General features: G+C 38.3%; 1 protein-coding gene across 3 annotated transcripts in view; it reads right to left on the reverse strand.

The window, feature by feature from the left end:
• The window catches only part of R3HCC1L (R3H domain and coiled-coil containing 1 like), a 42,952-nt gene that overhangs the window by 2,650 nt on the left and 13,352 nt on the right, over positions 1–26,950 (reverse strand). For 2 of the 3 annotated variants that reach the window (XM_007534150.3, XM_060171520.1), the window contains 5 exons: positions 25,888–26,063; positions 17,849–17,919; positions 15,586–15,681; positions 14,951–15,091; positions 47–4,156 (listed from right to left, as the gene is read on the reverse strand). In XM_007534150.3, the coding sequence (XP_007534212.1) occupies positions 4,089–4,156; positions 14,951–15,091; positions 15,586–15,681; positions 17,849–17,919; positions 25,888–26,063 (552 nt within the window). In that variant the 3' untranslated portion in view covers positions 47–4,088. Of the gene's footprint in view, positions 1–46; positions 4,157–14,950; positions 15,092–15,585; positions 15,682–17,848; positions 17,920–25,887; positions 26,064–26,950 lie in introns of those variants that run through there. The other variant, XM_060171521.1, reaches the window with a different exon arrangement.

Raw genomic sequence — 26,950 nt, forward strand, 5'->3', positions numbered from 1 at the left:
CATGCACTTAACCCAATGCGCCACCGCCCGACCCCCTATATTTCACTTCTTTGGTCAGATGTTAGCCTACTGTCTATTTCCTAACCCCCTCCCCAGGCTGTGGTGAAACATGAATAGGAAAGGTTAAGGGATGAAAGGTTAAATCCAAGAGTTGTAAAATTTTATAACCAAGGTTACAAAGCCCAAAATAAATGACAACAGATGTATGATGTAAACCCCCCTCCCATGACCCTGCTCCATCATGAGCACCATTTCCTCTGTAGAAGTAAAAAAAAAAAGGGACATGCTCTGGGTGGGGGACCCTCCAGGAATACAAAGAAGTGCTTTCTTCTTCCTCTCTTCTTCACTCCTTCATCTCCCTCATCAGGCAGAAGGAGCATTATACTTTGGCATGGCAGTTTAGGTAAACAAGGGAAGGACTGATTTCCTGTTGGATCCAGCGAACATGGCCCAAACAGTAACAACATTATACTCACACATGCAGCTAATGGCCTGTGAAAGAATGTGCAGCTCGCAGGGGAGCGTGTGGTGACTGATGACTGGACTCAGGCAGGGAGGTTGCCCACAGCTTCTTGCTGGATCCAGTTTCCAAAAGAGCCAGAAAAAGCAGACTAGGCAGCCAGCCACCAGCTCTGTTCCTAGTCTCGCTGCCCACATCACACGTTTGATAGGTGTAGCCAGTTCTAATTCTTGGAAAAAGCTATACAAGGCTTGTGCTGTTACACCTCTGAGTTGAAAGGGAAGGACATGGGAAGATGATGGCTGCTGTGACTTGTAACTAGATGAGGAATGTTAACAGAATACCAACCACTAAATTCCAGACAGCACTGAAATGTCAGCAGCTTTTCACCTCAGCATATTTTAGTCTCAGAAACTAAAGTGCCGGGAACCCCAACTTACTAATCAGAAGTCTAATTTGCTTTTCAAAGACCATCACTCTATGGGGATATTAGAACTTGAGGGAATGTACTTTCCCATTTTAAATTCCAGTGGTCCTGGAATTCAGACATATATACAAAGCAGGGTGCATATGAGCAGCCTTATCAAACATTTAACAAAGGAGAGAGTAGGAGCTACACTGTGCTCCCCTGTTGGCTCAACCTATGACGGTGCAGTTCACATGGGCAAAGATGTAATTTCCATCTGGGCAAGTTCAATACAATGCATGTCTTACCTCCAGACAATCCTTCCTGGAGAAATTTAACTAAAACCACTTTCTCTACTAAAGGTAGGAACAGTAGCACACTCCATAGCTTTCAATATTGGGAAGAAAAATTTTAACCCTCCCTGTGGGTCTGGTTATAAGGATCAGTCTGAAAAAGGTGACTGTAAGCCACTAGCCACTAGCCACCTAGAATCCAGCACTAGAATAAGAACAACAGTAACTTCTAGAAATTGTGAATACAAGAAAACTGGGGGATATACATGGAGCTATATTTTATTATCAACAGTGCCCTTTAAAACTACAGTAGTGTCAAAAAGGGGAAAGTATTCTCAAATGCAAGTGACAGGAGTCATCTATTTACCACCAAGGCTATTGCTGAAGCTTGGTGCTTGAAACTCTACTGTTCCCAGTGGCCTTTATTATTATTATTTTTCTTCCCAGACATAGAGGGTAAGAGATAAGGAGACTTAAGAAGGGGCCAGCAGTACATGGGTTAAGCAGATGTAGTACAAAGCACAAGGACCAGCACAGGGATCCCAGTTTAGGCCCTTGGCTACCCACCTGCAGGGAGGTTTGCTTCACAAGAGGTGAAGCAGGTCTGCAGGTGTCTCCCTTTCTCCCCCCACCCAGTCCTATCAAAAAAAAAAAAAAAAAAAGGCCTCCCAGGCTGGGAGTATGGATCGACCAATCAATGTCCATGTTCAGCGGGGAAGCAATTACAGAAGCCAGACCTTCTACTTTCTGCATCCCACAATGACCTTGGGTCCATACTCCCAGCCTGGATAAAGGAGGGATAAAGAATAGGAAAGCTATCAGGGGAGGGGATGGGATACGGAGATCTGGTGGTGGGAACTGTGTGGAGTTGTACCCCTGTTACCCTGTTTTGTTAATTGCTCCTTTTTCAAATAAAAAAATAAAAAATAAAAAAGGCCTCCAGGAGTAGTGGATTTGTAGTGCCAGCACGAGGTCCCAATGATAACCCTGGAGGCAAAAAAAAGAGAGACAGAGAATGAAGAGACAGTTCAGCACTATTTGTGAAGCTTCCCCCTGCAGGCACTCCCATGTGGTGGGCTCACTCCAGGACTCTACTGGGTGAGCCACCTGCCAGCCAGAGATAGCCTTTAGGAGGGACATTCTTTATTATTCAATGTCACTCTTTTGAAGGATCAAACAGCAAAGGTTTACCTCAAAGGTATACCACTCAATGTGAAGCCTTGCTACAATTCCCTGCATTTCCTTTCAAATGTAGTTGTATTGTTCCATAAGAAATACTTTTCTTAGAGAAGTTTGCTCTGTAATGACTACAGATCACAGGTCGTGTAGCTATGAGCCAGAGAGAGGTATACTGGTTTAAGTAGTATTGGAACTTAACCTCCCAAACTTGAAATGGTGGCACTGATTATGAGCAAGGGACACTTTCAGAACTGACTGAAAATAAAGACAATACTGAGAACTCTAACAGAGCTCTAGGGCTGAAATAGCAGCAGGAAGTTGGACCTGGAGTAAAACCCATGGTCATTGCCATCTGAGGAATATTTGAACAGTTCCATTCCATCATGTTCCTGGCAATGCTAATAACTCCCCATTGCCACAGGTACTAAGTCATATAAAAAGGAGGCAGCTGCACAATGAAACACTACCATTTGCCATCACAGCATCTTCAGGTCCAGCACTACCTTGTTGTCAAGGAAGAACTACTTTCCTAGGACAATAAGAACACCAATTTGAGATGACTAAAGCCGAACCTGCCCTTGTCTTACAGGGAATCATTCACTGTTCAGAGGTATTGGCTTCATTCTGGCTGCTCCTCGCTGAGATGGATACTCTGGTGCTGCTTGCAAGTGCCTCTGGCATAGGCTGAGACGATCATACTAAGTACATGTGCAGGATGTTAAGAGTTGGAAGAAATGGGAAAAGGCAAGAGGTTGGGGGTGTGGTGCACAAGGAGACAAAGATCAAGAGCTGAGCTGCCACACAGCAGTCCCAGGAAAGGCACGATTGCGGTATGCTCTCAGGCAGACAGGTGATTGGCTGAAAAAGAACTCGCTAAAGTTCAGTAAGTCAAAAGATCCAGTGAACCCATGCACAACAGTATAAGGAGGAAGGGCCTTGCTCTCTAATTTCTTTGTGGGAATGACAAAGTCAAACAAATACCAAAGTGATATATATATATATATATATATATATATATATATATATATATATCATTAAATGAATTTTAATATCTTCTTACAACATGATCATATTGATTGCTCAGATTGAATGATCACTCCCAAGACTGGCTTCCTATGAGGAAAGACGTGGGCATGCTCCTGGCTGCTGTGCAGATGGAACAGCCCCAGGTGCTCCGCTCACTACAAACTCTGGAGTCCAAACACCCACATCTACCTCAGTCCAACCAGCTGTGGAGTTTTGTATGGGCAGCACAGATTCATGAATACCAAGTTCACTGTTTCACCTTTTTGTACTCACTGCTGCCTTTCTTCTCCACCACTGACTGCTGTTCTCAGCTTTGTGAGGTACAAAGGAATGAACACCCTGCTCTTGCAGGACTTAGATTTCCCATCATGGCAGGCTTGAATCCTCTACTTTGTATTTAGTTAAAACATCTCGGAAATGTTGCCCATGCTAGTATGACCTGACCTGTCCAGAAGACTCTTAGAAGTCACATCTTCCTAGTTGATGGCTCTCTTCTGTGCCCAATTCAGTAAGTGGTTCCAAAGAACTGCAATCTGGAGTAAGGATAGACAGGAAGTCTATCTTCTTTCTATACCCAAACAGTCTTTGTCTTGATCCCTTTATCTCTTTCTTTCATTAACATGGCCATCCGCATGTATACAGAGGCATTGAAAAATCCTCTTATCTGAAGACTATGGGAAACGTTTTCTGAAGTCATGGAGTTATCCTTCTCACTGAGTGATGTTCAAACTTCAGACTGATCTCTGCCTTCCCAGATATCTTCCCGTTGTTTGGCTTCTAATCGTTTTCTCTCTGAAAACAAGGGCAGTGTTAGTATTCTTCACATATCCCATGACTTTCTCTGAGTTCAAATTATAAGGCAAACTTTTAATCATGAGACGGGTAGGTTTTTCTCTTACCCTTATTCCAAAATTTAATTTTAATTTAATTGCCACCAGGGTTATCATTAGGGCATGATGTCTGCAAGTTTACTTCTCCTGGCAGCCATGTTTCTTTCTTAAATACACAGAGAAATTGAGAGGAAGGGGTGGTAGAGAAAGAGAATCTACAGCACTGCCCCCCCCCACCACCAGCATATGGTCAATGGGGGTTTGAACAGGATTCTTGTGCATGGTAATGTGTGTGTTCAACCAAGTGTACTGCCTGACCCTGAAAGTTAATATTTTGAACTTTCCAAGTAGAAACAGCATTATAATATTGAGAGAAAGACCTGGGGCTAGTGGAAACTGAAAGTATATGGACTTTGTAAGAATTTAGTAGGACTAAGATTCTTGTCTTGCTAATGATATCTTTTATTTTAGTTCTCAACTATATTAATGCTTCAGTATAGTTGCCTTTTATTTCTGATCTTTATAAATATTCCAACAGGAATTAAGAATATATTTCAGGGGCCAGGATATGGCTTACCCCTAGAGCACACACTTAACCATGCATGAGAACCTGAGTTTGAGCACCTAGCTAGAATACGAGGACACCTGAATGGAGGGATTTTACTAAAGATGAAGTGCTGGTTTCTCTCCTCTCTGCTGTTTTCTCACTCTCTAAGGAGAGGGAGAGAAAGGCAGAGGGAGAGGGAGCAGGAGCAGGGAGAAGAGGGAGGGAGAAGGAAGGGGAGAGGGAGAAAATGTAAGAGGGACAGAGGGAAAAACAGAGAGAGACAGACAGACAGACACTGACTGATGTTGGGAGTGGAGGAGTTGTATAGGCACAGAGCCCAAATAGCCCATATATATATTCAATATTTTGCTTCTACTTTGCTGTTCAAATGGAAATAGGAGTAACTGGACTTTAGTTATAGCTCCTTATTACAACATTATATAAAAAAACATTCAGATGCAAATCAAATTTCATTATTTTCAGAGCACTTCTAGAATCTAAGACATACAATTATAACATGAAAAAAATAGGAGAGAGGAGGCCAGGAGCCTAGGGTATGATGGTGATGAGAAACCTGAGTTGCTGATGGGTGTGGTATGTAAACCTCGATCATGGAGCATAATGAAACTTTATTCACATGTCAATAATTGTCCTGTGAACCATCTCCCCAATACAATGATTTAGGGAAATAAAACATGAGTAGAGGGAAACTAAGGATAAACAAAAATAGGCGAATCTGAGCTCATAATTTACAAATTCCACTGACAAACACAGAAAGGAGAAAGAGGAAGAGGAGAAGGAGGAGGACGAGGACGAGGAGGAGAAGGAGATAGGAGAGAGGGGGAAAAAAACAACACAAAACCAAAGCTTCCCTCAATGTAGTGGGGATCAGGCTAGAACTTGGGTTGTATACATGGCAAAGCAGGCACCCTCCCATGGAGCACTTCATTAGGTACCATGATACTAGTTCTAATGTCATGGCTACCATTTATCTTAACACCATAAAATACAGATAACCTCAAGTGCTTCCTTCCAAGGGCTATTATTTCACATAATGCCTGCAGAAGATTTTTCAAGTCACGGACTAGGAGCATTACAGAAGTCTAGGCAAGTTTAGAGTTAACATTTGCCACTTTGACATAGCTTTCAAATCAGCAGAATCCCTTACAAAGTGCTTTATTTGTTGTGCTTAAGGCGAGCTGACTGGCACTTGGAGAGGTGAGCCAAAGAAATTTGCTGCTATTTGGGCACCATCTTGTGGCATTATCTGAACACAGCAGCAAAGCTGCAAGCTAAAAAAAATGGGGTTCAGCAAATTTCAAACTGAAGGTTAGCTTACCACCATACCTCTGGCTCAGTTTCAGGCAGACCTGAATTGAGCTGGGATTCTCTATGGGGAGAGCACCTAGGATAATAGGTTTGGCTAAAGGATCCTGAGAAATCTTAGAAGGTACTATGATTGTGACTTTTATAAAAAAGAAAAGTGAGGAGGGGATCTAAAGGCAAAGGAAATCTTGGAAGAAAGCATCAAACTGTTTATGGATCCCAAGGAAAACTGAACATACCAGAATAGTGAAACTAAATTTGGAAACTTAAAATTGAAAAGATAATATGGGCAACTATAGGCAAAGAAATCTGGAAGCAGTAAAAATATAATGGCTGCTCAGTACAGTGATTCCAAATCAGAATCTAAAATCAAAGCAATTCCAAAACAGTTCTGCTTTTTAATAAAAATTTAAAAATTTAAAGCCAAAACCCATTTGGTGGCAAACCTAAGCTGAAAGATATAAATCTTTATAGATGACATTCACTGAGCAAAGTTATACACCTGCTGCAGAAGAACCGTTAAGGTATTGATTTTGATCTTACAAATACATGTTAATGTAAGCACATTCCTATTATAAAACAGTGGAAATATTACCCACTTCTGACACTGCCTAATAAAATATTATAGATGTCTATTGCCAAATATATATAAAGGTAAGAGGAAACTTTCATGGCAAACAACATAAAAATATAAGAGATAAATTAAAAAGTGCAAAGAAATAGTGAAAAAGGAAGGCATAAATTTAGAAATAAAGAATATGGATAAGAATGAGAAAAATAGGTTAGGATGAGACTTGAAAACATTTTCAACACTAAATAAGAAATGGAAGCTTAGAGAGACCCAAGGATTTGCCTAAAATTACTTAATCTATGAAAAATTGAAGCTGGGATTCAAGCTCTTAATTCTCTCTCTTTAGTTATTTAATATTGATTTGCAAACTTATAATAGGGTTATAATTCCATATCATTCCCACCACTGGAGTTCTGTGTCCCAATTCCCCTCTACTGGAAACTACAGTAGTTTTCCCAAGGCCACAGATATGTAGCCCTTTATTCTTAACCAGTGTACTGTCTACTATGCTGACATCTGAAAATATAATTTGAAAAAAACTGCACAGAAAGGTAAAAATGTATGAGAAAAAGGCACTAACATAAAGATAGAAAAACATATTGACATATTGCCCCCTTATGAATGAGAAAGAAGAGGATAATAACTGATAGACATGAAAAAAGCTATTAACTTTACCTGCAACAATTCTAAAAAAAAAGTAAAAAGAAAGCCCAACAGAAGCCAGAAGAATTAGTATGAAATGATTAACCTAAAGCATTCATGGAAGCTGGCCCTGAGGACTTTCATTTCACAGTATAATAAGAGAATTGACAGAAATGACTATTACCAAATGAGCTGATTGAAATCATACCTCCCACTGTGGAAACAGAAAGTGTTGAAGATTTTAAAAGGGCCTGTTTGGTGTCATATTAAAAAAAAAATTAAAGAAAGAAAGAAAAAGGGATGCAAATTAAAAACTTTCAAAATTTACTTCTACACCTAGGAACCTAACAATGAAAAATTATCACAAAATTCACTTGTAGCCACCTACAGAGTAATCTTCAACATGAGTACTTGAAGGACAAGTTTGGTCAAACTAATCTAATTGCCTTCTTTTATGAATTGACAGACTTAGGAGATCAAGGAGAAATAATATAAATAACCACTTAATTTTAGCAAGATTTTAAATTTCAGGCTTACTAAATATTTATTTATTAATATACCATGGAAATATAGTCTGGAGCACATAAGTGTGAAGGGGGGCATCTAACTCTGGAAAGTGGAGTGGCTATCAGTGTATATCAGCACACACACAAAAAGATGATACTTATTTAGCGATATTTGATGACCATGTAACTCCTAGGGTTAACCTTTTCATCTCTGATCTAGGTCACATACATCCATTAAAGAGCAGGGAACAACAATAATATGGATAAATATTACCTCAAAGAAAAGGATCACATTTAAATGGGAAATGTGGTTAGGGAGAAAAGAGGAAAAAAGAACACAACAGAAAAATGCTACAAGTCCTAGATTATGAATCAGCACTGCTTTTTATAAGGCAGAAGAATGGAGTACCTACCTAAAGGATTCCAGAAAAAAGCAGTTGTGATTTTTTTTTTAATTTTAGAAAAAATTCTGTTTTAATAAACTTACTAATACTTACTAACAACTGAAGCATCAAATTATTCTCTATTAATTACTGTGTTTTTCAAGCCTTTGACCCTTATCAGGCCTTATAAAAAGAGTAGTTGCCTACTTCCAACAATAAAATGGAAATAAGCTTTGAAATAAAATTTTAGCAGGTTTTGAAAATGAGAGGGTAGATTATTTTGACATAATGATCTCCACCTGCAGTTTTGGGTGGTCTGGTAAGTGGAACATGGGAGAAATGCTACATGCATTCTAGAGTTTGGTCTTAAACTCTAGTTTTACCATCCAGTGTGAATCCTGGTTTAAAACCCATAATTAAGTCAAGTTCCAAGCACTCAGGGATGCTATGTTCTCTCATTTTCTTAATGCAGCTCTAATGTGTTATACACTCTGCTGGATTAGAAGATACTTTCTTCATGTTCAGGGGCTATGCATTAAAATTCTTATCCTCAACATGCATTTCCTTAAATGATTTGGGCACCTACTTTTTCTTCCTTCCTTCCTTCCTTCCTTCCTTCCTTCTTTTCTTTCTTTCTTTCTTTCTTTCTTTCTTTCTTTCTTTCTTTCTTTTTCTCAGAGTAACTTTACTTTCTGAATCTCCTTAAGGACTAAGTATACATAGTCTTCTTATTAAAAGGTTCACTATAACTTGGAGCAACTAAGCAGAAAAGTATTTTAAACCTGAAAATCACAAGTTTCCAATTTGTCAGCTGGAAGGATTTCACTTGCAGTGTGAAACTCTGAATTTTATAAAGAAAAACATGGAGGACTCAATAGATTCAGAGTAAAATCATAAGCCACCTAAGATTTATGAAGAAAAATTACAGTAGCCAATGTCTTTCATGTATTCAATCAGTAAACATGTAAAACATTTTTTTAAATGTTTCATGCATTGTGCCAGACAACAATACAAGCAGAGTGTTACTGATACAAGTATGAATACCATAATGGTACCTAATTTCGACTTTCTTGTTAACAATGGTTATGTCAAAACACACCCAGAATGAATGTTATGACTGACTGCATGGCTGGATGAATCTATCACGACTAGTGGGTGGGGAGCAGCAGTGCAGTGCATACTGCATATTTGTCATTTGTAGCTCATTATTATTATAATAAGCACTAATTGTCCAACAGCCACATAAATAATAGCATTGTGAATTTGTAAAGTAACTTTCCACATGTTTTTACATATTAAATTAGGCTGTATTAAGAAAAAAAAAACCCATGGTTTTGTAAAACAAAACAAATATGACTGCCACTTTGTTAGAAACTGGGCCATATATAAAGAGATATAAGGGACTTGCCTATAGCTGCACAGCTAGTTAGTGATAAAAACTCTATTATAGAGTTCAGATTCCCTTAGTCCTAATTGGTATGCCTTTGCTCGTTATAGTTGGAAATTGTTAGAATTGGGGGGCCAGGTGGTGGTACACCTGGTTAAGTGCACGTTATAGTGCACAAGGTCCTGGGTTCAAGCCCCTGGCCACCATCTACATGGGGAAAACTTCACAAGCGGTGAAGCAGTGCTGCAGATGTCTCTCTCCCTTTCTGTCTTCCCAACCCTCTTGATTTCTGGCTGTCTCTATCCAACAAATAAAATAAAGATAATAAAAAAAAAAACAGAATAAAATGGTGTCCAGATGTTCTATATGTCTACTGAAAAAAGGGAAACTGACTTAAATTATCATACAGGTTTATGTTGGACTTAAGAAAGAATTTTTTGACAGTAAAAGTTACAACCACTTGGAATGATAACTAGTGCCTGTCATCCACTTCATCTTCTGAAGATCTTAAAATCTGAAAATTTTATTCTGGGAAGAAATGTTAAATTCCTTGAAAGTCCTTCAAGGGGGATTAACAGTAATATAAAAAGAAATTGAGGGAGTCGGGCAGTAGTGAGCAGGTTAAATACACATGGCACAAGGACCGGCCTGAAGATCTCAGTTCAAACTCCTGGCTCTTCACCTGCAGGGGAATTGCTTCACAAGCAGTGAAGCAGGTCTGCAGGTGTCTTTCTTTCTCTCCTCCTTTCTGTCTTCCCCTCCTCTCTTCACTTCTCTCTGTCTTACCCAACAATGACATCATCACAATAATAACTACAAGAACAATAAAAAACAAGGGCAACAAAAGGGAAAATAAATATTAAAAAAAAATTTTTTAATTAAGTTTAAGTTACAGAAGTTATGTTTCATATGCCTCCTCTCAATTTATCAGCTGGGTTATCTTTGGCCAGTTACTTAATTCCCTGGGTCACTTCTGTAGATGGAGATAATGTGTCACAGAGGTATCACACTGACATGTCACATCGTATGGAGTTTCCGTTCATTTTTTTCAATTAACAGAAGTCCTTCTGCAGCTTTTACTCCTAAAATCTTCAGAAGTGAAGTGAGATATGAAATAATTGCTTCAAATGTAAGGTTCATATTTTCTTCCTAATACAAGGCAGACATTCTCACTAGATTTTGTCCTAAGGAAAAGGAACAAAATTTTGCCATCTTTGTAGGGAGCACATCGCCTTGCACAGGACAGGTGGTTAGCAAACACTAAATATGATTAACAGAGTACTATAGGAGATTTAAAGTAAAGGGAATGTGGACCTTGCCCTCAACTTGGATCACCAACGGAAGAGAATGCTCCATCCTCCAAAGGGAGGATGGATAGCATACTCTATGCTACACCTGAGGAAGATAAGTCTTGATATTGGGCAGCTTGGAACATTCCTATTCATGACCACAGAATGTGAACTCAGATCTACAGGGATGCAGAGGTCACACAGGCGCCTAAGTTGAATATGAGCCCCAGATTACAACAAATCGATGGGGTTTACAGTCAACAATATTTGGGAGCTACTCTCTTCCCTGATCCAGCTTTCTGGTCCTTTTTCCAGCCATGAGATCATCTCTCCAGATAATAACTTGGATCCACCTGCATATCAGATTTCAGGCTCAGGGCAGGGAAAAACAAAAAAATAAAAAAGCACTAGTATAGCCACAGGTCCTTTGGAATATAATTAAACTATGCCTACTAGCTATCTACAGAACAGAGACCCCCTCCTCAACTCTTCATCTGCACCACGCCAGCCTTTAGGTTCATGATTAGTCAACAACTTGTTTGGCTTTATATGTTAACTCTCTTTTCAGCCACCAGGTTCCAGATGCTAGCATGATGTCAACCAGAATTCCCTGGACAGACAACCCCACCAATGTGTCCTAGAGCTCCGATTCCCCAGAACCTTATCTCACTAGGGAAAGAGAGAGGCAGGCTGGGAGTATGACTCGGCCTGCCACCGCCTATGTTCAGTGGGGAAGCAATTACAGAAGCCAGACCTTCCACGTTCTACAACCCACAATGACCTTGGGTCCATACTCCCAGAGGGTTAAAGAATAGGAAAGCTATCGGGGGAGGAAATGGGATATGAAGTTCTGGTGGTGGGAATTGTGTGGAGTTGTATCCCTCTTATCCTATAGTTTTGTCAGTGTTTCCCTTTTATAAATAAATTAAAATAATAAATAAATAAATAAATAAATAAATAAATAAATAAAGGGAATGTTGGCAAAAATAGGTACTATAATCACTCTATGATACCGCTAGTAATAAAAACAGCAGCAACAAACATTCAGCCACATACTTAATGAAGGCCTCTAGATGAAGGCCTCTAGAAAGAGTAGGCAGAACACCCTATGGTTTCTGATGATTACTAATCTTCTGATTGATTAGTTTCCACTTTTATGGATGATGAAACAGAAGTCTCTAGAGAGTAAGATTTGCCATGGTTATACAACCCATAAAGGACAGAGGCAAACTGTTGAACCAAGCAACATGACTCCAGAGCCTATATTTACCCACTATGCTGACTGACCCTTCTTCCTATAGTGGAAGATGATACGGAGCAAAAGCATCTGTTCTGCTTAATACCTAAAGTGTACTTTTTATCTTCTACAGGGGGAAAAAAAAGATTCTTTAAGTAAAAAGCTTTGGGCAAATACAATGTCTGAGCATCAATTCAAAACATAAAGATGCCAGAAAGAGATGTATCAGGAATAGTCTATATGAATTTTCTCAGATATGACAAATGGGAGAGCTCTGAAACATAATGATGGTAGAGCCCTGTCGTCTGTACAGCCTCAGCACTGGTGGATAGGAAGGATGCATCCTAGTGGATTATGACTAAAGGCCTCTTTAGAAAAGCGAGTATCAGGGTTGAAAGGTGGCTCAGTGGGTACAGTGCATACCTTACCTTGTGTGCAGGTCCCAGCCCCATAAGAGAGCACTTAGAGCAGCACCAATGGAATTCTCTGGAGGGTAAAATGTTGCTCTCATATCGTTCCCCACTCCCAAAACACAAGAGAAACTTTTCTTTAAAAATGCAGAATAAGAATTGGGCCTAGAGGTCAGGTCAGTGGTAATATGTCAGCACTAGGACCTAGATTGATTCTTGGGCACTGTGTTAAAAAAACAAAAAACAAAAAAAACCAAGGAACAGCAAATCCACTTAGCAATTTTTCAATTGCTGTCACTGAAATGTTCTTTTCCTATCACGGCATTGAAACAAATATTTTAATTGGAGCTGTATACCCATGTTTCTACAGAAAAATAATAGGGACTACTCAAGATACCTATGCCAAATAATTGTTTTAGTTAGTATCTCTAAAGATAAACATAGAGAGGGGGCCAGGTGATGGTGCACCCAGTTAAGCATACATAGTACCATATGCAAGGACCCGAGTTCATGTCCCCACTCCCCTACCTGCAGGGGGGAAGCTTCATGAGTGGTGAAGCAGGTCTGCAGTTATCTATCTTTCTCTCTTCTCTCTCCTTCTCTATCTCTAACTATCATACTGAATTGAAGAAGGAAAAAAAAGTGAAAAATGGCTGCTGAGGGCAGTGGGTTTGTATTGCTGGTACCAAGCCCCAGTGACAACCCTGGAGGCACAAAAGAAAAGAAAAGAAAAGAAAAAAGACAAGAATAGAGTAGCATGATACATCACAAAAGAGCCACACCTGGTATCTTGTATAGATGTTATTACTCACCGCTGATCTTCTATGATAACTATGGTTATCAAAGAAAAAGCATTTTCCTCAGAGATGGCCAATTCTTTAATCTACTGGGTTATTGGAAAAGTCACGACTTATTTTTGCATAGAAAAATAGAGAAAAATAGGTCATAACATTTCTGACAACCTACTCCTGTTGTTGCCATCTATAAAACAAGAGGATTTGTCTTGCTCCCACAATCGATAAGGCCTTTGAATGAATAATGAAAAATCAAAACTGCCTCTTTATAGTCATTGAAGTTTCAAAAATTAGTTGGTTTCAACACTGAAACTCTAGCACCAGCCATGACACACTCTGTCACTGGTTATCTGGCCAGTGCAGCTGAGAGTCCACAAGCCGCCTGCTATCACTGAAGTAGAGTGGACAGGAAGTATTAATGGCCTTGTTAGGCCAGCAATAAACAAGGAGTTTGAAACTTCAATTCATTTAATGGAAAAATGAAGTTACTTTTAGTTAAGTGGAAATTTTAGAATAAATTGCCTTGACAGATTCCACAGATCGTGAGCTAAAAGGCAATGAAACTGTCTAAAGCCTGAATATTGATAAAAAGGACTTAAGTACAATTCAGATGTCCCAAGCCTAAATACATGTCAATAGCCTACAAAGGGAAGAGAGGATTTTCTAAAAAAAAATGTTTTATTTATTTATTTTTAATGACAAAGAGACACAGAAAGATATATACAAAGACCAGATCTCTGCTCAGTTCTGGCTTATGATCATACTGGGGACTGAACTTGGGACCTCAGAGCCTCAGGCATGTTAAGTCTTCTGTATAGCCATTCTGCTATCTTTCCAGCCCAGAAGACTTTTAACCCCAACTTCAATCTACAGGGAAAGAAAATTCCCAGCTAAAAATCAGTTGAAATAATTTAAATACTCTTATGAACTAAAAAAATAACCAGAAGATTAGTAAATCTAGATGTATTATTTTTGTATTTCAAGTTCTTTCTTTTTTTTCACTTTATGAGGGGGGTTAATGGATGATTACAGAATAGCTGTTGGTACATGAGTAGACTTTTTCACTTCTCACAGGTGTTTACAAAATACTATCACCCCAACTTAGGTCCTTCCCTCCCCACCAGCTAACTGCATACTCTAGTAAGAAGTCCCTTCTACAGTCACTGACATTATCACCAATATCAGCAGTTGGTTTTTCCTGAATAATTTGTCTTCTAAGATCTAAACCATTATCATGACCCAGTAAAAAACACAGCAAATAATGGTGTGTGTGTGTGTGTGTGTGTGTGTACACATGTGCGTGCATATAAGAGACAGAAAGAGAGGGAGACTGACTATTATGTCTTCACAAGGAGACATATCAGAGTTTGGAGCAAGAACTACAGTAAAACCATGGCTAAACTGAGAATACCACATTCACCCCTTGGAAAACAACAATAGCAGTATGAATTAAGATGCCTGTTGTATGGAGCAGGAAGTCAAATCCTAAAATATCTTCCTTCCTCCTAAATATAAGGCATGAAAATAACTTCAATACACTGAAAGGCTCCTAGGAAATGACAAAATGAAAAAAGCTACATTCATTTTTTTCCCTCTCTTTTTAAACACAGGCCTTACAGTAAGCTCTAAAGGGGCTAGAGAAGAATGTCATCACTTAAACTCACCTCGGGCTTCCTGTAGTTTCTTCAGTTCTGCTTCCCTTTCTGATTTGCTCTGCTTACTTCGAACCCCAAGGGCACTGATGACTAACCTTCTGGCTAGGGCTGCTGAAGTCTCAGGACGAGCTTTTGCAGGCTGGAGGAACTCTGTATGGGAGCCAGGGAGGGAGTAGGAGGGAGTAAAGAAGAGAAAGCACTCTAGCTCCAAGTGATTTAACTCAGTAATTAACATACAAAATAGACTAACAAGGGCTGCATCAGCAGTAATTAATACAAGCCTGATAGATGACGATCAGACAAAATTAACATGGCGAAGCACAAACAACCCTGACTTCATTATCTGTATTAACAGTTTCTTACAGTGACTATTAAACAGATAAACACTGAGGTAAACTAGATAAGTATGTCACCAGAAAATGGTTGCTATATTATTGAAGCTAATGTCTTTCTTTGTCTCCAAGTGGCTGCTCAGAGACCACATTTTGAACACAGCTATTTTTCTTTTCTTTAAAAATGTATTGCCTCTAATACTAAAAATAAAAGTGATATATCTTTAGAACTCCAGGTTCTGAACAACCGCTGGACAAAATACCACCACTACTAACAATAAGAAAAAAAAACCCTGGAGATTATAGGCTCACCAGCATAAGCTCTAGCTTTGGCCTTGGCTGCTCTTGTGGCCTGTGACAAGGGCCGGATCTTCACCATCGTAAGCTTACTACCCAGAGCGTCACGAGCTGCAAAGAAGAATAAGCATAAGGAAGAAGACACGAGAAAGATCAATGCAAAGGAAAACTTAGGGTAAATTCTTAAAAAACATTTCCTACATATTACCTTTTCCTCCCTCATCCCCCAAGATAATCAAGCAGTTCCTAAAGTTCTTAAACAACTTGCAGGTTGGGGAGACAGCATAATGGTTATAGAAAAGACTTCCTTCCATGCCTGAGGCTCTAAGGTCCCAGGTTCAATCCTCAGCACCACCATAAATTGGTCTATATACACAATGGAGTATCAGCTATTAAAAATGGTGATTTCACTTTCTTCACCTCATTTTGGATGGAGCTTGAAGAAATCATGTTAAGTGAGATAAGTCTGAAAGAGAAGGACGAATATGGGATGATCTCACTCACAGACAGAAGTTGAAAAATAAGAACAGAAGAGAAAACACAAAGCAGAACTTGAACTGGGTTTGGTGTATCCCACTAAAGTAAAAGACTCTGGGGCTGGGGGGAGGGCTCAGGTCCTGGAACATGATGGCAAAAGAGGACCTAGAAGGGGTTGAAATGTTATGTGGAAATAATGTTATGTTACATGTGTACAAATTACTGTATTTTGCTGTTGACTATAAACTACTAATTCACCCCAATAAAGAAAAAAAAAAAAGAGGAAAAAAAATGTGGCCAGGCATTGGCACACCCAATTGAGTGCACAGATTACCATGCATAAAGACCCAGGTTTTAGCCCCCACTCACCTTCTACAGGGGGGAAGCTTCACGAGCAGTGAAACAAATGCAGTTGTCTCTGTCTCTCTCCCTATTTATCTCCTTCTCTCCTCTCAATTTGTCTCTATTCAATAAATAAATAAATGAAAAATTTAAAAAAAGGAAAAGAAAAAATGGGCAGAAATATAGATAGATAGATAGATAGATAGATAGATAGACAGACAGACAGACAGGAGACAGACAGATGACAGATACACAGATAAATAGTTATAGAACTAACAGTCAACCCATATCTGTGACCTTAGAAGAACCACTGCAGTTTCCAATGGAGGGAAGGAGGGCACAGAAGGAGGACACAGAACTAGGGTGGTGTGAAAGGTGTGGAATATACCTGTTATCCTGTAATTTTGTAAACTTATATAAAATAACTAATAAAGTTATATATAAATCAATAAACAAAATATCAGAGAGAAAGGAAGGAAGGAAAGAAAGAAAGAAAGAAAGAGAGAAAGAAAGAAAGAAAAAAGAGAAAGAAAGAAAGAAAGAAAGAAAGAGAGGAAGAAAGAACTTGACAGCAATTATTTCAGATCAAGAACAACTGATCTATGGTCCTGTAACTAAATTCAGTCAACCTTTTATTTTTGTATATAAAAGTTGACTGACACAAAGTCAAACCCATGTATTGGATATTACCTACAGATGCATGCTAAACGATAGAGTTTAGTAGTGACAGAGACTTTATGCCCCCACTTGGTCTAAAATACTTATTATCTACACCTTTATAAAATAGTTTAGGGGCCCAGCAGTGGCACATCTGGTTGAGCACACATGTTATATAGTGCACAAGGACCCAGGTTCAAGCCCCTGCTCCCCACCTTTGGGGGAAAGCTTCACGACTAGTGAAGCAGGGCTGTAGGTGTCTGTCTCTTTCCCTCTCTACCTCCACCCCTCTCAATTTTTGTCTCTATCCAATAACACATAAATAAAAATATTTAAAAAACAGTTTACAGATGGTGAATCTAGGCAGTTCAGACAGAAATTTCTTTGTCTCTGCTCCAGATCCATCAATGGCGTATCAATATATAGAGGCTCAATCATATACTCAGTAACAATTTATCACTGGGTGGTGAGATAAGCTTTGTCTAGGAAAGAAACCACAAATACTGTATGATTTAGTTACATTGGTTTCTTTTCTAGCTGTAATGTTTTATTCAGTACTAATATAACTGACAGCTATGTAGTGAACAACCTTGGAAGCAGGGGACTATCTCATCAAGTATCACTGAAATAAGGTGAAAAGTGAGAGGGGGGAGCACGTGGCATCAAAGCATCAAAAACTGGCATATGCCAATTATCTAAAGTGGCTGAATTAAAATGTCAGTTGGTTAAAATAAAAGGGGAATGACAGCAGTAAGGGAAAATGGATAATGAGGAAAAACAAAGAAATCCAATGAGTGAATACCTGTAATAGGGCTAGAGAATACTCCCAGGGCATGTGTGTCATCCACCCACTTAATATCAAATCCCTTCTTTCTGTAACAAAATAACACAAAGTTAGTTCTTAAAATAAATTTCACTTTATGAAACATGTTTTAAATAGAGTCTCATCAAACACCTCATGATGAGACAGAATGAGACACTGAATGAGCGCACAGGTGGAATGCAGATAATGACAGAAAACAGCTTGGAGGACAGAAGAAGTCACTGAATTTTAAAAGCAATAACACCATCATAAAAACTACCCAGGAGTATTTTACGTTCCCAGCCATCTTATATACATCAACTAATTAATCCTCACAAGTCCCATGGGGAGGTAAAGTATTTAACATACTATTTACAAAAGATGTTCTTGTAGGCATGAAACAAGAAGAGGTGAAACGAGGAAGCAGAGGAGGGGTAGAATATTAGAGGATGTAGGCAGTGAAGGTCACTGAGATTTAATGTAAATGCAGGCTCAAGGACAGAGAAAAAGAGACAAGAGACAGAGGGAGAGAGGTTGTTCGAACCAAAAAAAAAAAAATCAAGCAACCAGCAAAAAAGACAAATATAATCAGTTAATTATCAGAAAAACCTGTTAAATTTTGTTGAAGAATGTAAGGAAGATAGGGGAAAACAGGAAGGATAATGGCTATCAGAAAAATTCAAGATAAAAAAGTCAAAACAAGGGGGCCAGGCGATGGCACACCTGATAAGTACACATATCACCAAGAGCAAAGACTTGGGTTCGAGGCCCCACTCCCATGTGCAGGGAGAATGCTTCATGAGTGCTGAAGCAAGTCTGTAGGTGCCTATCTTCCTCTCCCCTTCTCTTACTCCCCTACCCTCTCAATTTCTCTCTGTCCTGTCAAATAAAAATAAAAAGTAAAAAAAAAAAAAAAGTCAAGAGAAGTAGCAGATCAGATTAGAAAGAATCAAAAGAATGATCATTGAAGATACATACAAATTACATATAACCTTTGTCTTCCGAGCAGAGCTATTTAGTGAGCACAAGGACTATCAGGATAATGATGTGACAGTGACCTTTTTTTTTCCAGCTGGGAGCTTAAAACTACTCATGAGCTCAATACAGTTCTGTAGAAAGATCACAGGTCTGAGAGGCAAATATAAATGGGTTCAGATACTGCTATCTTGAAACCTTGGGCAGCATTAAAGTCTCCTAAAACTAGGTCTGTTCATCTGTGGAAGTCTACACAGCACCTTCCTCATGGTTGCTTTGAAAATGGAAATGGGATCATTAACAAGGAGAAGAATACTATTAAACAGTTGGAGGGGGTGTAAGTGAACGACAGTTATTTTTGTTATTAATAGCAATGGTTACTATAGAGGCTTTTATTTTTCATGATCTTTATTTTTATAAAATATTATAAAGTTAAAAAGCCTTCCCTCTTTTTAATAAGTCAGGGAAAAAATATCCTTTGAGAAAAAGAAGGATAAAGGAGGCTTTGAAGATGAGCTAGAGAATTTCCTGAATCTAAGGGTAAGCTTGACCGCAGCACAAACGACCACAGGGGTTGGGAAAAGTTTTGTATTGTAAAAAAAAAAAAAAAAAGAAAAGAAAAAAGAAAAAGACAGGAAAAAGTTCAATAGTGAAAATCCATATTATAAGATAGTTTACAAAAGGATTAAAAAAAGACTTAGGTGGGTTCTGAAGGGTCTTTTAGACTTTGGAATTTTATACTCCTTTAAAAAGCTTCTCTTTTGAGTTCGATAGAAAAAAAAAAGGTCTTTCAGGTAAGTTTAAGAAGAAACAAAGCAAAGGAAAATCAGTAATTCATAAGAATTAATTACTCTTTAGGAAATCCTAGACATCAACAAAACTGATGCTTGGGTTTAAAATCATTTTTAATGATAGTCAAAGGCAGTTCTAATCTTTGACTTAATCTCACTGACTGCTTTTAAAAGACTATGTGTATTTTATACAAACAGAACTGATACTGAGTTTTAACATAACTTATTGGCATAACTAACCTACTCTGGATATTCAGAGTAAGGTCTATAAAAGAGATGTCACTGCTCTTCCAGAATCCAGACACTTCTGTTTTTTATTACTTATAGAACCAATATGAATTAAAACATTAACTAAAGTACTTGACTGGCTAACTAGTTTTGTCTGTTATATAACTTAAAATAAGCAAGGTGGTTGTTTTGTATGTAAATTGCACTGATTACGAGCTTAATTTTTTTTTTTTTGCCTCCAGTGTTATTGCTGGGGCTCAGTGCCTGCACCATGAATCCAATGCTCCTGGAAGCCATTTTTTGCCCCTTTTGTTGCCCTTGTGTATTGTAGCCTTGTTGTGTTTATTATTGTTATTTTCTTACTGTTGATGTCGTTCGTTGTTGGATAGGACACAGAGAAATGGAGAGAGGAGGAGAAGACACAGAGGGGCTCAGACAGACACCTGCAGACCTGCTTCACCACCTGTGAAGCGACTCCCCTGCAGGTAGGGAGCTGGGGTCTCAAACTGGGATCCTTATGCAGGTCCTTGCGCTTTGTGCCACGTGAGCTTAACCCACTGCGCTACTGCCAGAGCCCCACAAGCTTACTTTTTTATGCATTGTCTACAGCTAGGTTTGTGCAGTGATCCTAGTATTGACTAAAATACTAAAATATTTAATATCTTGCCTTAAAAGGAGGAAGATTGTATCCTAACACAATCTTATAAATTTAAGAAGTATATGAATTGAATTTTTAATCTGTAATATCATACAATAGCCATGTTTCATTTTAAATATCAGAACCAGAATATTAGAGTATAATCCATCTAGGTATACTGACTTTCTCCCAGGCCTAAGTAACTTTCTTTCTGAGTTATTTCATTACTTTTAAAACTTGGTTTTTCTTAGAAGCTAGAGATATAGAGGTATATTTCTCTTTTAACTTCTATATATATACATACTACATAACATATGAAGAACTAGTATAAGTATTCTCAAACAGTAAGAATCAGTTTTAAGTTATATTTCATGATGTAGCTTAATAAAATTGTGGTAGGAAGTACATTTTACAATGTATAGGACCTGGGGGTTCAAGTACTTGGTCCCCTAGCATTGGGAGAAACTACACAAGCAGTGAATCAGTACTGCAGGTGTCTTTTTCTCCTGCTCTATCTCCTCTATCCCTATAGATTTCTATCTCTATCCGATAAATAAATATTTAAAAAATAAATAAATGAAATAAGTTGTTTCCATAAAACCTAGCTGAGTGTTATGGAAGACAGAGGAAAGGTGAAGTCATCAAAAAAATAAAGTAGGGAAGCATCCAATAGCATAGCTATATACAAGATACTGGATACTGTACAGCAAACCATAACAAAAGGACTTTTCAAAGTTAACCCAATTAACAAATAATGTGATGATAACATTAACTATCGATTATCTTTTTGAACCCTAAGACAGCAGGAACCTCACATCTCCACTATAGAGCCCCTACTTCCCCCAGTCCTGGAACCCTTGGATAGGGCCCACTTTCCCGTATGCATCTCCCAATCCATACCAAATAATATTGCATCCGCCGATCACAACCTAACCAACGCAATGATTGCCACCTCAACATGCTTCACCTCAGACTGTGTCCAGAGACTTCACGAGTGGAATGACAACCCTTCAGCTTCATTACTCGGGTGAGACCTTTCCTTTTATAGTACACTCTAATTTCATCTCAGGTAGTTCACTTTCTAACCAAGTCCCATAACCTAGATATACACCAGTTTCTGTGAGAGAGAGCTTATGCGCACACGTATCCATAAACTACTGCAAAATATATACCTGAAAGCAGTAGTACACTAGAGTTTGCAGTGAGTACCTCCCTAACACTTCCTCTCCACTATTCCAAGCTTGGGATCCATGATTGCTCAACAAATTGTTTAGCTTCGTATGTTAACTCTCTTTTCAATCACCAGGTTCCAGATGCCACCAGGATGCTGGCCAGGCTTCCCTGGATTGAAGACCCCACCAATGTGTCCTGGAGCTCAGCTTCCCCAGAGACACACCTTACTAGGGAAAGAGAGAGGCAGACTGGGAGTATGGACTGACCAGTCAACGCCCATGTTCAGCGGGGAAGCAATTACAGAAGCCAGACCCTCTACCTTCTGCAACCCTCAATGACACTGGGTCCATGCTCCCAGAGGGATAGAGAATGGGAAAGCTATCATGGGAGGGGGTGGGTTATGGAGATTGGGTGGTGGGAATTGTGTGGAGTTGTACCCCTCCTACCTTATGTTTTTGTTCATTAATCCTTTCTTAAATAAAAAATTAAAAAATAATAATAATAAAAAATAAAGTAGGGGTGGTCGGGCAGTAGCACAGCGAGTTAAGCGCAAGTGACCCGAAGTACAAGTGCAAGGACAGGCTTAAGGATCCTGGTTCAAGCCCCTGGCTCCTCACCTGCAAAGGAGTCACTTCATAGGCAGTGAGGCAGGTCTGTAGGTGTCTCTCTTTCTCTCCCCCTCTCTGCATTTCTCTTTATCCTATCCAACACAACGACACCACCGCCAACAACAATAAAATAACAAGAGCAACAAAAAGGAAAAAAAAAATAGGGGAGCCAGGCGGTGGTGCAGCAGGTTAAGCGCACATGGCAGAGAGCACATAGACTGGCATCAAAATCCTAGTTAGAGTCCCCGGCTCCCCTTCACAGGCAGTGTGGCAGGTCTGCAGGTGTCTATCTTTCTCTCCCCCTCTCTGTCTACCCTCCTCTTTCCATTTCTCTCTGTCCTATCCAACAACGAATAACACCAACAATGGCAATAATAATAACGACAACAAGGCTACAACAACAAGGGCAATAAAAGGGGGAAAAAATGGTCACCGGGAGCGGTGGATTCATGATGCAGGCACCGAACCCAGCAATAACCCTGGAAGGAAAAAAAAAAAGAAAAAGAAAAGAAAAGAAAAAGTAGAAAAATCCTGCAAGCATTATCAATTATACTTGGGTAAAACTGCAAGAAAAGAGAGAGAGAGAGAGAAGAGAACACTTTCTAACCTATATAGAATACACATTCAATCAACTCTGAAGGTGCATTAAATTTCTTGTTCTACTTTAAGAAATTAAATTGGAAATTGTAGGTGATACATTATGAGAATGAAGAACTTTTCTACCAATGACTAGTAACTTAAAGAAAAAAAAAAAAAAACTGAGAAATCCCCAGACTGTTTTCCATAAAGTCAGTAGTAATCCAAACGCCCAATAGCAGATAAGTGGCTAAGCAAGTTGTATAAACACACAATGAATACTATTCAGCTATTAAAAATAACAAAGTCATCTCTTTCATAGCATCTTGGATAGAACTTAAAGAAATCATGTTAAATAAGACAAGCTAAAAAGAGAAGCATGGGTACCACTCAGATGTAGAACTTAAAACAAGGACACAAAGGATAACACAAAGTAAAACCTGGACTGAGTTTGGTGTATTACACCAAAGCAAAGGATTTTTAGGGAAGGGAGCAGGCTAGAGGAGCTTTGGGGGTACTAATGCATAATGGTGGAAAAGGACCTACAGTGGAAGTAATAGTGTTTTGCAGACACCTATCACAGGGAGATGAGAAATTATGCCCACAAGACAGTAACTATACTGTAATCCATTAACCCTCAGTGACATTTAAAAAATAATAATAAACAATGCTAAAAAACAAGTAACAGGCCTAGGGGGCCAGTGGTAGCAACCCTGGTTGAGTGCACATGTCACAGTAACAAGCCTAGTGGCATAACTCACTTGAATAGTGTGTTGCTTTGCTATGTGTGCAACTGGTTTAAGACTAGCCCCCACTGCATTTATGGAAGTTCTGTGCTGTGGTCTTTTTATCTATCCAAAAAGAAAAAAGAAAAATCAAAACCATCTATAAGGCTGAGAAGTGGATAGACGAGTACAGTACAAATATTACAGTTAAAATATTCTAGTTGAGAAATATTATAATCATTTTTAATCATTCTCCACTTGACTATTTCTATGAATAATCTCAAATCAGCAATTTACTTTAGAGTGTTTCTGGACTGTAATGTTTGGCAAAAGAAAATACATATTATATCTAAAGCAAACAATTTTTGCTTAATTCCCATAAACAAAGTTCCAAGGTATGTGATAACCTTATACTGAAAAACTAAACTAAACCTACAAAAAAGAAATAAGCAGGGAGTCGGGCTGTAGTGCAGCGGGCTAAGCGCAGGTGGCGCAAAGCACAAGGACCGGCATAAGGATCCCGGTTCGAACCCCGGCTCCCCACCTGCAGGGGAGTCGCTTCACAGGAGGTGAAGCAGGTCTGCAGGTGTCTATCTTTCTCTCCTCCTCTCTGTCTTCCCCTCCCTCTCTCCATTTCTCTCTGTCCTATCCAACAACAACAACAATAATAACTACAACAATAAAACAACAAGGGCAACAAAAGGGAATAAATAAAATAAATTTAAAAAAAAGAAATAAGCAAGGAACTATGCATAAGAATTTGCAGAAACAGAATTAAAAGGACTTCATGCAAAGGAACTATAGGACACTGGCATAAGATGACTTGTTTAATTCATTTTTTTAATCTTAGAAATATCTGAAAAGAGACCACGAAAATTTGAAAGAGAATTTTGGAGGAATACAAAAAAGGATTTTTAAAATTCAAAGATTTAACAATAAATTAAATACAGCTGAGGAAAGATTTAAAGAACTGGGAACTACAGTCAGAGAAAGTATTCAGAATATAACAAACACGAAGGTGGCAATGCGAAAGAAGTTACACAAGGATTAATTATGAAGGTCTAATACACATTTAATTAGCAATGGAGACTGACACAGAAGCAACAGTTGGGATAATGTCTTCATTGGATAAAGTATTCTCCAAAACCAATAAAATCATTGACTTAAGAAGCTTAAATAATTTCAAGAATGAAAAGAAACAAAGTCACATCATATTGAAAATGTATTAAACCAAAGATAAAGTGCAATTCCTAGGGCATTCAAAGAGGAAAGATAGATTACATTTAAAAGCTGTTGGTTGGCTTCTAGCTATCTTCTCATAGATAAAGTAGGGTAAAGCAGAATGTCTTCAAATTTCTGTAAGAAAAACAGCTGCCAATATAGAATTTTATACTGAATAAAAATGTCTCAAGAACAAAACTGAAAATAAAGTCATAAAAAAAATCCAGCAAAGAATTGAGTTTGTTACTAGTAGACTATTAGTAAATTAAATCATAAAGAATATGCTCCATGCAGGAGGAAAAAGATTTTAAATAAAAGGTATGAGATGCCAAGAAGGTAAAAATGAAAAGCATTCTTACGTGGGAAACTGAGAAATGTTATACATGTATAAATTTGTATTTTACTGTTGACTGTAAATAATTAATCTCCCAATAAAGAACCTTTTTTTAAAGTGGGTATATCAGAAATGGTGAATGACAATAATGTGAAATAAAGTGTAAAATGGGAAAAAAAAAAACTCACAACATCATATAAATTAGGATTTGGAAAATGGAGTTAAAGGGTGAAATTAAAAATCCCTAGTGTTTGGAAAAAGGCTGATTTTATTATTAACATTAGACAATGCCACCCTTAACATGCACTATGAAATTTCTAAAGTAACCACCAAAGAGACGAAACAGTTTCATTTCCCCCAAAATGTGGAGTGAGAGAAAAAAAAAATACCTCATTAGTCCAAAAGAAGGCAAGAAAGAAGAGAAAAAGATGGAACAAGTAAACACACACACAAAAGAAGTCAGGCATACATCTACACATATCAATAATTACAACAAGTATAAATGGACTTAATGCATTATGAACACAGATTTAGAAGTCTTCTCAGAGGGTATTCATAAATGCTAATGTAGAGAGACCATATGCTATTTTTTATGGAGCTTAGACAGAGACTGGTTGATTCAGAAGATGTCCAATGAACCTGGAAAAGTCAATAAGTAACATTTTATGCTAAATAACAAGAAATATGAAAACAAAAGGGGATTTTTCAGATAAAAATAAGAAAACTGCACTTCCACCTTCCCAGGATCACCAATATTCTGTAAATACTTACTGATAACTGCAGAAAATCCGTAGAAGATCTTCAGTACGAAATTCTTGGGGAAAATCATAAATTTCAATGACATGTGGGAATTCACAATCACTGAGATCAATGTCAGGAACTTCATGGTTGTAATAATCAAACATAGGTTCCTGGATACTCTTTCTGTTCTTAATATTCCCTGATAACTAAAGAAGAAAAATGATGTAAGTGACTGTTATATTAAGTCAGGACCTTATTCTTCCACATATAATCTCTCTTTCTGAACCTTTAACATTATCTCTGTATTAATGCTGTTCATCAATACAATGACTTATTCTATCTCTCAGTTCATATAATACATACGAAAACATTTAAAAGGTGTGTAAATTCCAGTGAAGACAGGCAATGAATGAAACTTAACTTGCCTCTATTAACCAACAAGTAAGAAAACAAAGAATGATTAATGTGTTGAGTTATAAGCAGCACACCTTAGAAAACAAATTTCTGAAAATATCTGAAGAAATGAATAACGTTTGTTTTATTTCAGCTTATTGATCAGGTTCATCTCAGTTTCTTTTCTAGTACTGGAAAGATTTTTTTTTAATAGAAGAACTCTGACAATTCATCTTTTGTTGTGTATTTTCAAGGACCACTTAGAAAGGAACTTAAGACCAATGTAAGTGGCACAAGTAGTTAAGGATACTAGCATAAGTGTTAATCAATCTGGGCAGTATCCTAATATAAAAATTATAAACAAAGGACTAGAATGACTTCAGGAACCCATGAAATCACCAGTGAGTACAAACATGTTTGGCTCATGGACAGAGAGGAGCCTAGGGACAAATTAAATGGCTGGTAACAGTCTGGCAGTTTACCAGTTGAGACACCACCTCCAGTCTGTTTCACCAACAAAAAAAACGGCTGAAGGGAGGACTCCTCAAATGCAACTGTGAGTCTTCATTGCTACTGCCCTCAGAATCTGAAGCAGCGGCAGGGAGGCCCTGTGCTGACACCAGGGGACAGAGAACTAACCAGGAAACTCAGGAGAAGATCTATATTTCAGTGACCTAACGATGGGACTGTGAGAGATTCT

This window comes from Erinaceus europaeus, chromosome 14 (genome assembly GCF_950295315.1).
Source record: "Erinaceus europaeus chromosome 14, mEriEur2.1, whole genome shotgun sequence".
In the NCBI taxonomy this organism is placed as follows: Eukaryota; Metazoa; Chordata; class Mammalia; order Eulipotyphla; family Erinaceidae; genus Erinaceus; species Erinaceus europaeus.